The sequence below is a fragment of the Triticum urartu genome, chromosome 5A (assembly GCF_056163025.1).
Source record: "Triticum urartu cultivar PI428250 chromosome 5A, HENAU_Tu73, whole genome shotgun sequence".
Classification (NCBI taxonomy): Eukaryota; Viridiplantae; Streptophyta; class Magnoliopsida; order Poales; family Poaceae; genus Triticum; species Triticum urartu.
Window position 1 is genome coordinate 45,046,363 of NC_141877.1, and position 15,096 is coordinate 45,061,458.

Here is a 15,096-nt window from a genome sequence, read left to right on the forward strand (position 1 = left end):
AAAGCGAGAGGAGAGGCTGCGTGCCCCCCAAGGCCTAGTCTAAATTGGACTAGGGGGAGGGGTTGCGCCCCATCCTTCCTTCTCTTCTCTCTTCCCTTTCCTTGACTCCTACTCCTACTAGTTGGAAGGGGGGAATCCTACTCCCGGTGGGAGTAGGACTCATCCGGGGCGCGCCATAGGGGCCGACCCTCTCCCCTCTCCTCCACTCCTTTATATACGTGGCCAGGGGGCACCCCATGGACACAATGATTGATCATTGGTCTCTTAGCCGTGTGCGGTGCCCCCCTCCACCATATTCCACCTTGGTAATATCGTAGCGGTGCTTAGGCGAAGCCCTGCATCGGTAGCATCATCAACACCGTCATCACGCCGTCGTGCTGATGGAACTCTCCTGCAAAGCTCTGCTGGATCGAAGTTCGTGGGACGTCATCGAGATGAACGTGTGCAGAACTCGAAGGTGTCGTGCGTTCGGTACTTGCATCGGTCGGATCGTGAAGACGTACGACTACATCAACCGCCTTGTCATAACGCTTCCGCTTTCGGTCTACGAGGATACGTGGACACACTCTTCCCTCTCGTTGCTATGCATCACCATGATCATGTGTGTGCATAGGAAATTTTTTGAAATTACTACGTTCCCCAACAGAAATGCTCCACCATGTCGAGTCCCCAGACTGCGAAGGGCCAAGCGATCAGGATGGTCCGGAGTGCCAATGCCGGCTGGTGGCTGCGCTTGCTAAAGCGCTGGCATCCCTCACACTTGAGGACGAGCGACTCGGTGTCTTCGAGGGCCTTGGGCCAGTAGAAACCATGGCGGAAGGCCTTGGACATCAGGGACCGCGAGGCGTCATGGTGTCCGCACTCGCGCTGGTGTATGTCGAGGAGGATCTCAATGCCCTTGTCTTGCTCAACGCAGCGCTGGAACACGATGGTGTTGCGTTTGACGAGCTCGTTGTTGATGATGATGATGTAGGTAGATGCCCGGCGCTGCACCTGCCGGGCCTCGGTCTCGTCCATGGGGAGAACCCTGTTCTCCAGGAACTCTCAGATGGGTAGGGCCCATGATGGCGCCGTCACCACGGCGAGGATGGCCACTATGGAGGGTTCCGGGATGTCAGCCCCCGAGTTGGGTTCAGCGGCCCCTGGGTCTTGAACGGCGGCGGCTGGGTCGATAGCAGCAGTCCCCGGGCCGGGTACGGCGGCGGCTGGGTCGATAGCAGCAGTCCCCGGGCCGGGTACGGCGGCGGCCGGGTCGATGGTAGCAGCCCCCGGGCCGGGTTCAGCAGTCCTCGGGCGGGGTTGAGGTGCGGCCGGGGCGTCCGGGACGTGGATGGACTCGTAGTCCGGAGACGACTTGACGGACGGCTTGCGCAGGTGCTCGAGGGAGACGCTGAACGAGATGGATCGCCGGGACGAGGCGATCTTGGTGAGTGTGTTCGCTGCCTCGTTTACTGCGCGTGGGACATGGAGGAACTCGCAGCCCGCGAAGAACCCGGACAGCTTCTGGACGAGGAAGCGGTAGCTCGCCATGTTGGGGTCGCGGGCATCCCATTCGCTGGAGCACTGCTGCACCACCAGATCCGAGTCGCCATAACATAGGATGCGCTGGATGCCGAGTTCCTTTGCCCTCAAGAAGTTTTGAGGAATTCAAGCATAATCGTATGCGGATTTTCGTGCTGAACATTTTGATATATTATACGTTTTTTTCTGACATCGTATGCAAAAGTTATAGCGTTTTACATTTTCCCTACACTTTTTGCAAAACATGTCCAAATTTAAGTTTTTAAATTTTCCTAACTAGTAGATGTAAAACATAACTACATCTCGAAGGATTTTAATTTTTGAAACATTTTGATATATTATACGTTTTTTTCTAACATCGTATGCAAAAGTTATAGCCGTTTTACATTTTCCCTACACTTTTTGCAAAACATGTCCAAATTTAAGTTTATAAATTTTCCTAACTAGTAGATGTAGTAACATAACTACATCTCGAAGGATTTTAATTTTTGAATTTTTTATCATTTTCTTTTGCTTTTTACAAAACCGAAAAGGCGATCCACGGGGGGGGGGGGGGGGGGGGTAGAGATTCAAAATGGGACCTTTAGTAGTAGCGAGGGATTTTACCCCTCGCTACTACTATGGCATGTCCCAGAGGGGCACGGTTGAGGCCTCTTAGTAGTAGCGAGGGGTAAAAACTTAGTAGTAGCGCGGGTTTATAACCCTCGCTACTACTATGGCATGGCCCAGGGGCACGGTAGAGACCGCTTAGTAGTAGCAAGGGGTAAAAACCAGCGCTACTGCTATCAACTTAGTAGTAGCGAGTGTTAAAAACCCGCGCTACTACTATGGCATGTCCCGGGGGGCACGGTAGAGACCGCTTAGTAGTAGCGAGGGTTAAAAACCAGCGCTACTGCTATCAACTTAGTAGTAGCGAGGTTTAAAAACCCGCGTTGCTGCTACTTAGCAGCAGCGCCTGATTTTAAAGCGCGATGCTGGTAAGATTCTGTGTATAGGCTTTTCCCTAGTAGTGTTCCGAGATATATTGTGCAACTTTCCACCGTTACGTTTATTATGACACGCTTCATCATTGTCATATTGCCTTGCATGATCATGTAGTTGACATCATATTTGTGGCAAAGCCACCATGCATAATTTCATACATGTTACTCTTGATTCATTGCCCATCCCGGTACACCGCCGGAGGCATTCATATAGAGTCATACTTTGTACTAGTATCGAGTTGTAATCTTTGAGTTGTAAATAAATAGAAGTGTGATGATCATCATTAATAGAGCATTGTCCCAAAAAAAGGGGAGGCCAAATGAAAAAAAAGTCCAAATAAAAAAAGGGACAATGCTACTATCCTTTTTCCACACTTGTGCTTCAAAGCAGCACCATGATCTTCATGATAGAGAGTCTCTTATATTGTCACTTTCATATACTAGTGGGAATTTTTCATTATAGAACTTGGCTTGTATATTCCAGCAATGGGCTTCCTCAAATGCCCTAGGTCTTCGTGAGCAAGCAAGTTGGATGCACACCCACTTAGTTTCTTTTGTTGAGCTTTCATACATTTATAGCTCTAGTGCATCTGTTGCATGGCAATCCCTACTCCTCGCATTGACATCAATTGATGGGCATCTCCATAGCCCGTTGATTAGCCACGTCAATGTGAGACTTCCTTTTTTGTCTTCTCCACACAACCCCCATCATTATATTCTATTCCACCCATAGTGCTATGTCCATGGCTCACGCTCATGTATTGCGTGAAAGTTGAATTTTTTTTGAGATTACTAAAGTATGAAACAATTGCTTGGCTTGTCATCGGGGTTGTGCATGATGAGAGCATTTTTGTGTGACGAAAATGAAGCATAGCCAAACTATATGATTTTGTAGGAATAAGCTTCCTTTGGCCATGTTATTTTGAGAAGACATAATTGCTTAGTTAGTGTGCTTGAAGTATTATTGTTTTTATGTCAATATTAAACTTTTGTCTTGAATCTTATGGATCTGAATATTCTTCCCACAATAGATAAGATTACATTGATGAATATGTTAGGTAGCATTCCACATCAAAAAATCTGTTTTTATCATTTACCTACTGGAGGACAAGCAGGAATTAAGCTTGGAGATGCTTGATACGTCTCCAACGTATCTACAATTGTTGATTGTTCCATGCTATTATATTATCAACCTTGGAAGTTTTATATGCATTTATATGCTATTTTATATGATTTTTGGGACTAACCTATTAACCTAGAGCCCAGTGCCAGTTTCTGGTTTTCCTTGTTTTTGAGTTTTACAGAAAAGGAATACCAAACGGAGTCCAATTGACATGCCAATTTTTGATGATTTTCTATGGACCAAAAGAAGCCCCCGGAGTAAAAGAGTTGGGCCAGAAGAGTCCCAGGCCGTCCACAAGGGTGGGGGCGCGCCCTACCCTCCCGGGCGCCGCCCTATCTCGTGGACGACTCGGGGACCCCCTGACTTGTTCCCAACGCCAAAAATTCCTAAAATACAGAAACCTCCAGAAAATAACCTAGATCGGGAGTTCCGCTGCCACAAGCCTCCGTAGCCACCGAAAACCAATCTAGACCCGTTCCGGCACCCTGCCGGAGGGGGGAATCCCCCTCCGGTGGCCATCTTCATCATCCTGGCGCTCTCCATGACGAGGAGGGAGTAGTTCACCCTCAGGGGTGAGGGTATGTACCAGCAGCTATGTGTTTGATCTCTCTCTCTCTCTCGTGTTCTTGATTTGGCATGATCTTGATGTATCGCGAGCTTTGCTATTATAGTTGGATCTTATGATGTTTCTCCCCCTCTACTCTCTTGTAATGGATTGAGTTTTCCCTTTCAAGTTATCTTATCAGATTGAGTCTTTAAGGATTTGAGAACACTTGATGTATGTCTTGCATGTGCTTATTTGTGGTGACAATGGGATATTCACGTGATCTACTTGATGTATGTTTTGGTGATCAACTTGTGGGTTCCATGACCTCATGAACTTATGCATAGGGGTTGGCACACGTTTTCGTCTTGACTCTCCGGTAGAAACTTTGGGGCACTCTTTTAAGTTCTTTGTGTTGGTTGAATAGATGAATCTGAGATTGTGTGATGCATATCGTATAATCATACCCATGGATACTTGAGGTAACATTGGAGTATCTAGGTGACATTAGGGTTTTAATTGATTTTTGTCTTAAGGTGCTATTCTAGTACGAACTCTAGGATAGATTGAACGGAAAGAATAGCTTCGTGTTATTTGACTACAGACTCTTGAATAGATCGATCAGAAAGGATAACTTTGAGGTGGTTTCGTACCCTACAATAATCTCTTCGTTTGTTCTCCGCTATTAGTGACTTTGGAGTGACTCTTTGTTGCATGTTGAGGGACTGTTTATGATCCAATTATGTTATTATTGTTGAGAGAACTTGCACTAGTGAAAGTATGAACCCTAGGCCTTGTTTCCTAGCATTGCAATACCATTTACGCTCACTTTTATCATTAGTTACCTTGCTGTTTTTATATTTTTAGGTTACAAAAACCTATATCTACCATCCATATTGCACTTGTATCACCATCTCTTCGCCGAACTAGTGCACCTATACAATTTACCATTGTATTGGGTGTGTTGGGGACACAAGAGACTCTTTATTATTTGGTTGCAGGGTTGTTTGAAAGAGACCATCTTCATCCTACGCCTCCCACGGATTGATGAACCTTATGTCATCCACTTGAGGGAAATTTGCTACTATCCTGCAAACCTCTGCACTTGGAGGCCCAACAACGTCTACAAGAAGAAGGTTGTGTAGTAGACGTCAGACGCGCAGTGCGGCGAAGGAGGTGGCGAGTGCGTCGATGGCGTCGTCCGCAAGCGTGATGGGCTCGTCGGAGTCGGAGAGGAGCCCTGTCTGAAGCATGCTCCCGGCCAGGACCTCGAGCTGCCCCACGGTGGGCGCCAACTGTCGTGGCGGGCGCACGACAGATGCCAATGAATGGCTAAAGATAGGAGGAGGCTCGAGGGCACTGGTGGGCTCCAGAGGCGAGGTCGGCATGAGCGAGTGCGGGACGCAAGACATACCCAGGTTCGGGGCTCTCCGGAGAGATAACACCCCTAGTCCTGCCGAGTGTGGTTGATGTGTATCAGTACAGAGTTGCTCCTTAAGATGTGTCGGGGAAGAAGGAAGGCAGGCCAGGGCTTAGGCTGCTCCCTCTTCATGTGTGTGTATTCTACTGACCGGATTTCTTCACCCCTGTGCATGGAGGCCTCCTGGGGGTTTTTATAGGTCAACCCCCCGGGGTACAATGGTAATGTTACAAGGCCGTGGGGTCGGGTTGTCATTGTCCAGGAAGCCAACGCTGGGACCCGCCGGGGGTCCAGGCTCACCGAGTTCTTCGGGCACGGGGCCCGCTGGGTATGGGGGCACTGTTGGCCGTCTTGTCGATCGTTAGGGAGTGGCCGGGTTGAGCCGGCTACAGTGGCGCTCCGTCAGGTCACCGCTTGCTGGCGTCATTGGTGACGATGGTTGCATTGTTGCCACGCCGGCCTTAGTCAGCGGGTAGGTGGGGCACTGTTGCCATGCCCCGGCTGACCAGAGGCATGGGCAGGGCACTGTTGCCTCGGTCATCGGTAGGTGGAGACTCGTCCCATCGTACGGCTAGGACGGGACGGGAGCTGATCCGTGGCCGGGTTGAGAACGCGCCAAGAGTGAAGCTGGCTTGTTGGGGAAGTCTTGATGTGCCGAGCTCGGCTGTCTTGAGCTGGTGGTCGGGGCCGAATCGAGGAGTCCGACCGGGTTGCGGAGTTTGGCCGGGTCGAGTGACCTGGCCAAGCGTGAGCCGGCTCGAGAGGCTTGCTGGCCCCGTTGTTTTTGAAAAGGATCCGGGTTCCGTTGCCTACCTGGGGTTCATCCCCCCGACAATAGTAGTAGACCATGAACCTCAACATTGTCTTTCTATTAGAGAATACATCATATTCTTCCTTCTCTTCCCATTAGCAATTTTATATAAGTATTTGATGTTTGCATCGCCTTGTAGGAGCCATGCATCTTTCGCTAGATATGTTATAACAATACATCTCTTCTTCCTCATAAATGTGCATCAAGGCCCCTTCAACAAAACTTTTCCTCTCAAAATGTTCACCAGATATACATTCCATTCCTTCAAGGATCTCCAGATCCTCCAGTTTTGCCAACACCTCTTTCTTCCTTTTGTTACTATCTTCTCTGATATTAGCCCCCCCTCCCCCATACACACACAACTTTGAAGATTATCCTTCACTTTCTTCAACTTTAAGAATACCCTACTCATGTTATCCTTGGCACTGACAGGAGCCAACCAAGCCAGCTCAACTCTCCTCATCTCGCTATGTCCGCATCCCCTTTTCAGTAGTTTTTGAATTGTAGAGGATAGCTAGCCAATGAAACCTCACACGTGACACACGTGCACGTACACACACATCCACACCCTACCATCTCCTGCCTGTCTTTCTCCCTTTGATTCGGCCACAGTAGAAGAGTCCAATTGAGAGGGAGCAACGATGAAAATAGAGATGCTAAGTTGGAACCTGAAGTAGCTCCCTCGATCATGTGGAGCAACCAGGCGGTGCGAGATGCCTATAGCAGCTCCTCGTCAGCGTGGTCGACGACGATAGGGGCATCGGAATGGGGTTTTGGTCGGTGGGGAAGAGGGTGACAAGGTAACAAGGAGGAGTGAAAAGAAGAGTGAGAAAATGGAGATCTTGTTTCCCATGGCTAGGGCTGAAACAGGGCGATGGGCTGTCCACGAACAAATGGGGCCCGTTGGAGAAGGGTTCCGGTCCAAACATGTCCTTGGACAGCCACTCGGCTAAATCGGATGGTGCCTCTTGTTGTTGCCCTGACTGACCTTTCTTCGGCCTAAAAAAACTGACTTTATTAAAAGGAAATAAAAAGTACTCCCTCTGTCCGGAAGTACTTGTCGAAGAAATGCATAAAAATAGATGTATCTAGAACTATAATATGTCTAGATACATCAATTTTTTCAACAAGTATTTTCGGACGGAGGGAATAACATAGGAATCTTCTATTATTACCACTTGGTTTTTATTCCGCGAGTTGTCTTGGCGGCTTTCTGCTCCGAACGGACAACAACCGGGGAGAGATCCAGCCGCACTCCCTTCCAATCCACCCAACGGCGCTCCACCACTCCCCCGCATCCCCATTTCAAAAGTTTTTGAATCGCAACGGATACCCAGCCAGCCAGCCAGTCAATCACATCTACATCTCCAACCCAAGCAAGCGCCTCCGTCCCACCGTCTCCCCTCTCCTCCTCCTCCCCCTTCGATCCGGCCGCAGCAGCAGCAGATCCAGTCGATCTCGCGCGGGCGGCAGCCATGGAGATGCTGCGGCGGAACCTCAAGCGCCAGACCTCGCGCGCGCGGTCCCTCTCCCCGCTCTCCGTCGCCTCCCCCGCCGACGACCAGGAGAACCTCCACCCCAACCTCGCCGCCGCCCCGCCCTCCCCGGCCGGCAAACCCTCCACGCCGCCGCCGGGCCCGTCCAAGCCCGTCCCCGTTCCCCAGCCGGCGGCCGCGCCCGCCCAGCAGCGGCCGGTCGACGACGAGCCCGCCGTCAAGGTACGCACCGTCCGCTCATTCATTCACGCGACGAGCCCGCTTCTTCTCCACGGGTCGGTCGTCCTTACGCTTACAGATCTCGCGGGGTGACGGTTGTGGCAGGTCGTGGTGCGGGTGCGGCCGGCGGTCAGCCTGCCGGTGGACGGCAAGGACCTCTTCTTCGTGCGCAAGACCTCCCCCGACTCCATCGCCGTCGGCGACCGGGCCTTCGCCGTCGACGGGTTCCTCGACGACAGGGCTTCCCAGGTAACCTCTGCTTCCAATTGCTCTGCCCCGTCAGTCGGAGCAGCTTTGCTTGCTTTGGTGGAGCTTTGCCGTAATCATGAGATTAATTCTGTGGTTGATGGTGAATTGGTGATTGGCAGGAGGATGCGTTCCATCTGGTGGGTGTGCCCATGATCCACAGCGCCCTCGCCGGATTCAACACCTCCCTCGTCTGCTACGGCCAGGTACTGCCATTTCTTCTGTACTGTCTTCTCTGTTCCTCCTCCTGCTGCTGACGCTCTGCTCGTGGATTCATTCATACCAGAGCGGCACAGGGAAGACATACACCATGTGGGGGCCCCTCGCCGCCATGTTCGACAACCGCTCCGACCGGGCCGACCGGGGGATCGTGCCTCGCTTCTTCCAGAACCTCTTCTCTCAAATCCAAGGCGTAAGAGCCCTTTCTTTATCTCTAGTTCCCGGCAGTTTTCAGTTAAGCTGCTTCGATTCTCTTGTTGAATTGTTCTTTTCCTGTTTCAGAACGAAGAGAGCTCCCCTGAGAAGCACACAAGTTACCAGTGCCGGTGCTCCTTTCTCGAGGTGCTTACTTAGAAAACGGATGAATACTGCATCTACACATATGGATTTCTAGAACTGAAATGTTTTGAACAAAAAAATGCTTCCAGGATTCACAACTGAACCACCAACCGAATTTTTAATTTCTCTGCTTTCCAACTTCTTGCAGGTATTTAATGAGCAGATCAATGACCTGCTTGATCCATCTCAACGTAATCTTCAGGTATATTCTTACTCAAGAAAGTTACATTGAAACGTGCACTTGTGCTGGTTTATATGGATATCTTACCCAGCTCCACCCTTTTAGATAAGAGAGACCACTGGCAATGGTGTCCATGTTGAAAACTTGACCGAGGAGTATGTATCGACAGTCGAGGATGTAAATCAGATCTTGATGAAGGTATTGTGAGAGGCCTAACCAATACGTACTTATTACTATTTAATTGTGTGTATTTATAGTTTTCAGAGAAACCAATAGGATAACTGAAGCTCGTGTCTAGTTAGTGTTAAGAAAGTTAAAAATTGTTAAAATTCTTGATTCAGTGATTAAAAAATATATTTGATGCATGGTTTTCAGAGAAACCAATAGGATAATTGAAGCTCATGTCTAGTTAGTGTTACAGGGAATAGCGCACCGTGATTATGTTTTTTTAAGAAGAAAGTTCAAAATTGGTATTTCTATTCTGTCCAGAAAGGCAATCCTTGTTTGCATGAACAATTATGCGCACTCTACAGTGACTAAGTTAGAGCTACCCAAAAAGCTTATTTGGAAACCCAGCTGCAATTATAATGCTTAGATCGCACCAATTCATGATAATTGCTTTTCACCATGCTCTCTCAGCACCATTACTATTTTGCTGTATCTGGTGTGATATGTACAATAACCATCATGTGCTTCAGTCTGCCATTGTTCTAGGGTTGTCGCTAGTTATCTTGATACCAAAGTTTCCAATCATATATGTCATGCTTAGCATGAGTTGCTTCCTTTTGCAGGGCCTGACAAAAAGAAAAATTGGCGTTGATAGTATGAACTTGAAAAATTCACGTTCTCACGTGATATTCACTTGTGTCATTGAAGCTTGGAGCAAGGTAATCATATTCCCCTCATAAGATTTTATGCAAATAATGTTTTCTTCTGTTGTGTATTTTGTTGCCTGTTATCCAGTTTGCACTTTACAGCCATTAATTTGACTGCAAATATTGTAGTAATCATATATTCGTATCAGTGCTAGAGCTCATCAAAAGTTCAATATCCTGCTAGTTCATTCTACTCTAATTTGAAATGTCTGCACCTGATCAGCCGATGTAGATGTGGTGATTTATCTTACTTCATTTTGAATAGTCTGCTGATAAGAGGATATAAATTTGGTGATTTATCTTACTTTATTCAACTAATATTGCAGGATTTGTCATCAAATGGCTTTAGTAGTTCAAAAACTAGCAAAATTACCTTTGTTGATCTAGCTGGTGTTGATATTGATGAAAGTGATGGCGCTGGCAAGAACATTACACGAGAGGAAAGATACGTTAAGAAGTCTCTCTCAAGCCTCGGGTATGTTGTTTAATGATAAGTACACAATTATTTTTCCTATTGGGATTGCATGATTGATATTTTTGTTACTATACATATTTACTGATCCTTCTTGTAACAAAAACATTCAGATTGTGTGGTTGATAGTTTTGCAATTATTGACACTAATACGTCATTGCCTCTTTAACAAGAATGTAAAAAGGCAGATATCTCACGTTTGCACACTGTGGTTTTAGGAAACTAGTCAATATTCTTTCAGAAGAACCAAAGCCCCAGGAAGATGAATTGCCATACAGCCAGTCCCGTTTGACACATGTGCTGAAGGATACGCTAGGCGGCAATTCAAGGGCTACATTTTTGTGTTCCATTTCTTCAGAGCACAGGTATGTTTGGCTCTGGAATTCTCATATGCCCCTTGCATTTTCTTGAGCGCTTTATCATTAGGGGGTATGCTACAGTTTCTTAAGTTGGCATGTTCCCCTGAAATGCAGATGCAGGTCTGAGACTTTAAGCACGCTAAGGTTTGGTGAGCGGACAAAGCTCATGCCGAACAAAGCTGTGGTAAATGAGATATCAGAAGATGATGTTAATGGTCTGAGTGATCAGATCCGTCAGCTGAAGGTACTACAGGAGCACAGTAGAGAGTAGACATATGTGGCAACAGTTTACAGAAATTTGCAAATTTGCTAATTGTGTTCTATGACCTGCAGGATGAACTTGTAAGAACCAAGTCTGGAGAGCACGCAACATCTGAGACTGGATACTTCAATGCACAAATTGCTCGAGCGAGCTTGCACAGTTTGCGTGTGAGCCTCAATCGCTCTATAATTTTGCCCCATATTGAAGTTGAGACAGATGATGAAATGGATGTGGATGAAGATGATGTGCATGAACTGCGTGATCAGATTAGCAAGATTCATTCTTCATCTGAAGACACTCTTGATGACTTCATGGATGCAGAGAGTGGAGAGGACAGTCCAATACCATGGGAACATAATGATCAGGTTGTCATAGATGACAGTGAAGGCCCACTTCAGGAAGAGCCCCAGAAAATGCACAGCAATACAAATGCTGATCATGACCAGGTTTCTGACAGGAAATCTGTTCTATCAATTAGTGCTTCCGAACAGCTGAGCCCAATCCAAGACGCGACGTTCTGCTCTTCTCCAAAGATCCACAAGGCAAGAAGGAGCATTGCGTCGCCAGGGTTCTCTCCGAGCAAGCTTGGTGAATCCAGCCCAGGAGAAGCCGATTTGGAAACGTATAGGAAGAGTGCAGTGCGTTCCTCCTTACAATCGAGCAAGCTTAGTCCCACTGACTCGCTGGCCGCAAGTCTCCAACGGGGCCTGCACATTATAGAGTATCATCAGCAGAATCCTCCAGCACCACGAAAATCGTTCGTTGGCCTTTCATTTGACCATTTTGCACTGAACCCCCGCCAGTCAGCAAAAGCAAGTTCAGCCCTTGAGGCATTACCGGAGGGGGACGCCAGTTCGGCTTCTACCATTTGCTCATCCTGCAAGAAAGCAATGGATACAAATGAGGACCATTCAGAGGACATCAACTCAGAGAAGCAGATTGTAACGGCGACTGCTGTCACATCCAATGACTTGGCTAATGCTTCCCTCCAGGTATGCTATTTTGTTGGCAGAGTTTGTACTCATCAAATCTTGGCACCTGCTTACACATTTTTACTCTACCAGGACGGTGATATCTCTTCGACTACTGGCTCTAAGAGAGTGGCTGAGCTTGAAGCTTTATGTGAAGAACAGGCAGCTAAGATCAAGGGGTTGAGCAACTTGGTATGTGGTGTTTTACTTGTGAGTTGTGAATGAGTTTCTTCAGGTAATTATTATTTTCCATTCCTTGACGATTTTCTCTGCTCAATTGCAGATTGGGCAACAAAAGAAGGGATCAGAAGATGTTATGCCTATGAGGGAACTAACTGCTGAACAATGTGAGGATAGCAAGATGCCACTCGAAGTGAATGAGAGGGAAGCACTTGAAGGCGAGATCCAGAGGCTGAAGGACCAAGTAAAGCTTCTCACGGACGGATCAACAGCAAACGACAGCCTTCTGGACCAGATAAGGAACGGCAGCACGGACCAGGAGTACGAGCTGGAGAAAGAGAGGCAGAAATGGACGGAGTCCGAGAGCAAATGGATATCTCTCACCGAGGAGCTGAGGGTGGACCTGGAGTCGAGCCGGAGGCACGCGGAGAAGACGGAGGCGGAGCTCCGGGACGAGAAGAAGTGCACGGAGGAGCTGGACGACGCCCTCCAGCGGGCCATCTACGGCCACGCCAGGATCATCGAGCACTACGTGGAGCTCCAGGAGCTGTACAACGACCTCCTCGAGCGGCACCGCGGCGTCATGGGGGGCATCGCGGAGGTGAAGAGGGCGGCCGCCAGGGCCGGCAAAAAGGGCTGCGGCACGGCCTTCGCCGCCGCCCTCGCCGCGGAGCTGTCGACGGTGAGGATCGACCGGGAGAAGGAGCGGGCGCAGCTCAGGGAGCAGAACAGGCGGCTCCGCGTCCAGCTCCGGGACACCGCGGAGGCGGTGCATGCCGCCGGCGAGCTGCTCGTGAGGCTCAGGGAAGCCGAGGAGGCGTCCACGCAAGAGAAGGTCCGTCCGGCCGGTTCAAACTTCAGAGCACCACCATTTTTGGTTCAAAATGAGTTGGAAGAAACTCATTTTTTTGGCTTGTGTTTGTCTTGCAGGAGAGGAGTGCCGCCATGCTGCAGGAGAACCAGAAGCTCAAGAAGCAGCTGGAGAAGACGAGGAAGAAGCACGAGGTGGAGATCGAGACGATGAAGCACTACCTGGCGGAGAGCCGGCTGCCGGAGTCGGCCCTGGAGGGGTTCTACCGCAGCGAGGATGCGCCCAGGGAGTACAGCCATGCTCCCAGGGAGTCGTCCACTGTCCAAGACGACGATCAGTCCTGGCGTTCTGCGTTCAAGTCTGAATTCGAATGATTGCTCGAACTTCATTGATTCGTCGGCTCCTTTGCCACCACCGGCGACGGCGACGAAGATGATCACTCCTGGCGAGCTGCTGCGTTTGCCTCTAAATTGCTTGAATGATTGCTTGAGTAAGTCAACTGAGCCTGGTTGACAGTTAGGAAACAAGCGTTGGTTCTTCGATCTTTCTTGATTTTTATACATGTCTATGATGGTTCATGTGCCCACTGTTGGGGCAAAGCTTTGATTTTTTTATGTATGATGACAGTTTGTACTTCTTCCCCCTTTGTATGATTGATGGGTTTACATATTTCATACTGAATGCATTCACTGAAGCAGAAGGCAGGCAGCTGACAAAGATCGAAGTGCAGGTCTCTTTTAAAGGCTGAACTGAAAATATGTACTACTTCCCTTTGTATCATTGATTGATGAGTAGTCTTGCGTGTCTGCCTGCTAGTATAGTAGGTATTTAACCAACGGCGTAAACTTTCACTCATTCCACATTTGGTTCATTTTTATCAAATAATATAATACTTCCTCTGTTCACTAATGCAATGCGTTTTAGATATGTCCTTTTACACTGTTTTAGGTGCTGAATAGATCCACCAAAGTCTGAAATTTACCAAACCCCAATATATATACAACTATTCCCACTGTTGGGGCAAAGCATTCACATGTATCAGGACAGTACTAACAAACCCAACAGGGGCATTCACATGTATGCTCCTACACCATTATTCAGTATCAGTACAGTACTATTTCTTCTTCTTTTCTTTGCGAGTAATAGGGAGTTTTATTCTATAATAATAGTGTTACAATCGAGAGACAAAAGATCTTCAATACATGGGGTGTCCTTGGTTGAACCACAACGCTGCGATACATTTCATATGACTATATTTTGCCAATCGATCTGCCACACAAATTTGTTCACACCGAAGTGCTTCACATGAGAACACAACTAACGACTTCGAGGAATCGGATTGCACGATGATTTGGAGGTCGGTATGTTGGATAGCGAGAGCCATACTTTGCATGATCGCATGTAACTCGACCTCAAGCATGTCGTTGCACTTGAAAAATATAGATGGCTCTGTTATATTTTCAGCCTACCGCTACCCTTCTCAGTACCATACATGTCGTTGTTGTACCATCAGCTGATGAGAAACATTCCATCGGCGAATAGGGTGGCACGACCAGCCGGCGAATAGGGCTCCTACACGTGAGCAGTATCACATGCACTCATCTGGCCGAGTATTTAACAAAAAACTACCACAAATCAACCAACCCATTAGAAAAACTATCACTTTGCGTTTTTGACCCGAAAATTATGCCTATTTTTTGGCTAAAAACTACCATATCTGATAATTACCCGATTCAGCTGTTTTTATACTCGTTTATGACTGGTTGGGCCCACAAGTCAGGTGAGAACGAGGCTAAGGCATGACGGCGGGCACCTGACAGCCATTAACGGCACATCTCTGCCTTGACCGAGCCACTCTTTCACTGCCCACTCTCAGACCTCACTCTTTCAGCCGACTCTCTCTTCTGCTCGGACCACGCCGCCGCCGCTGTTGCTGCTAGTCGAAGTTGAGGATGCCTTCCTAGAAGGACGAGGAGGAGAGCTAGCTAGGACGACGACATCTCCATGGTTGGCATGGAAATGGAGCTCTTTGTAGGTCCACCATGCTCAAACTGAATTAGGGTT

General features: G+C 48.2%; 2 protein-coding genes across 2 annotated transcripts; one reads left to right on the forward strand and one right to left on the reverse strand.

Moving 5' to 3' along the window:
• Positions 1–630: 630 nt before the first annotated feature.
• On the reverse strand, positions 631–1,017 carry LOC147967884 (uncharacterized). Its single transcript, XM_087523300.1, has one exon. It carries the CDS (start codon positions 1,015–1,017, stop codon positions 631–633), a length of 387 nt encoding a protein of 128 aa, XP_087379426.1.
• Positions 1,018–7,612: 6,595 nt separating this feature from the next.
• Positions 7,613–13,706, forward strand: LOC125507747 (Kinesin motor family protein). The gene is made up of 15 exons (XM_048672238.2): positions 7,613–8,120; positions 8,223–8,366; positions 8,486–8,569; positions 8,650–8,775; positions 8,865–8,924; positions 9,070–9,123; positions 9,208–9,300; positions 9,894–9,989; positions 10,304–10,452; positions 10,668–10,814; positions 10,923–11,052; positions 11,142–12,062; positions 12,135–12,233; positions 12,325–13,056; positions 13,152–13,706. The coding sequence occupies exons 1-15, from the start codon at positions 7,878–7,880 to the stop codon at positions 13,404–13,406; spliced, it is 3,333 nt and encodes a 1,110-aa protein (XP_048528195.2). The 5' UTR covers positions 7,613–7,877; the 3' UTR covers positions 13,407–13,706.
• Positions 13,707–15,096: the final 1,390 nt, after the last annotated feature.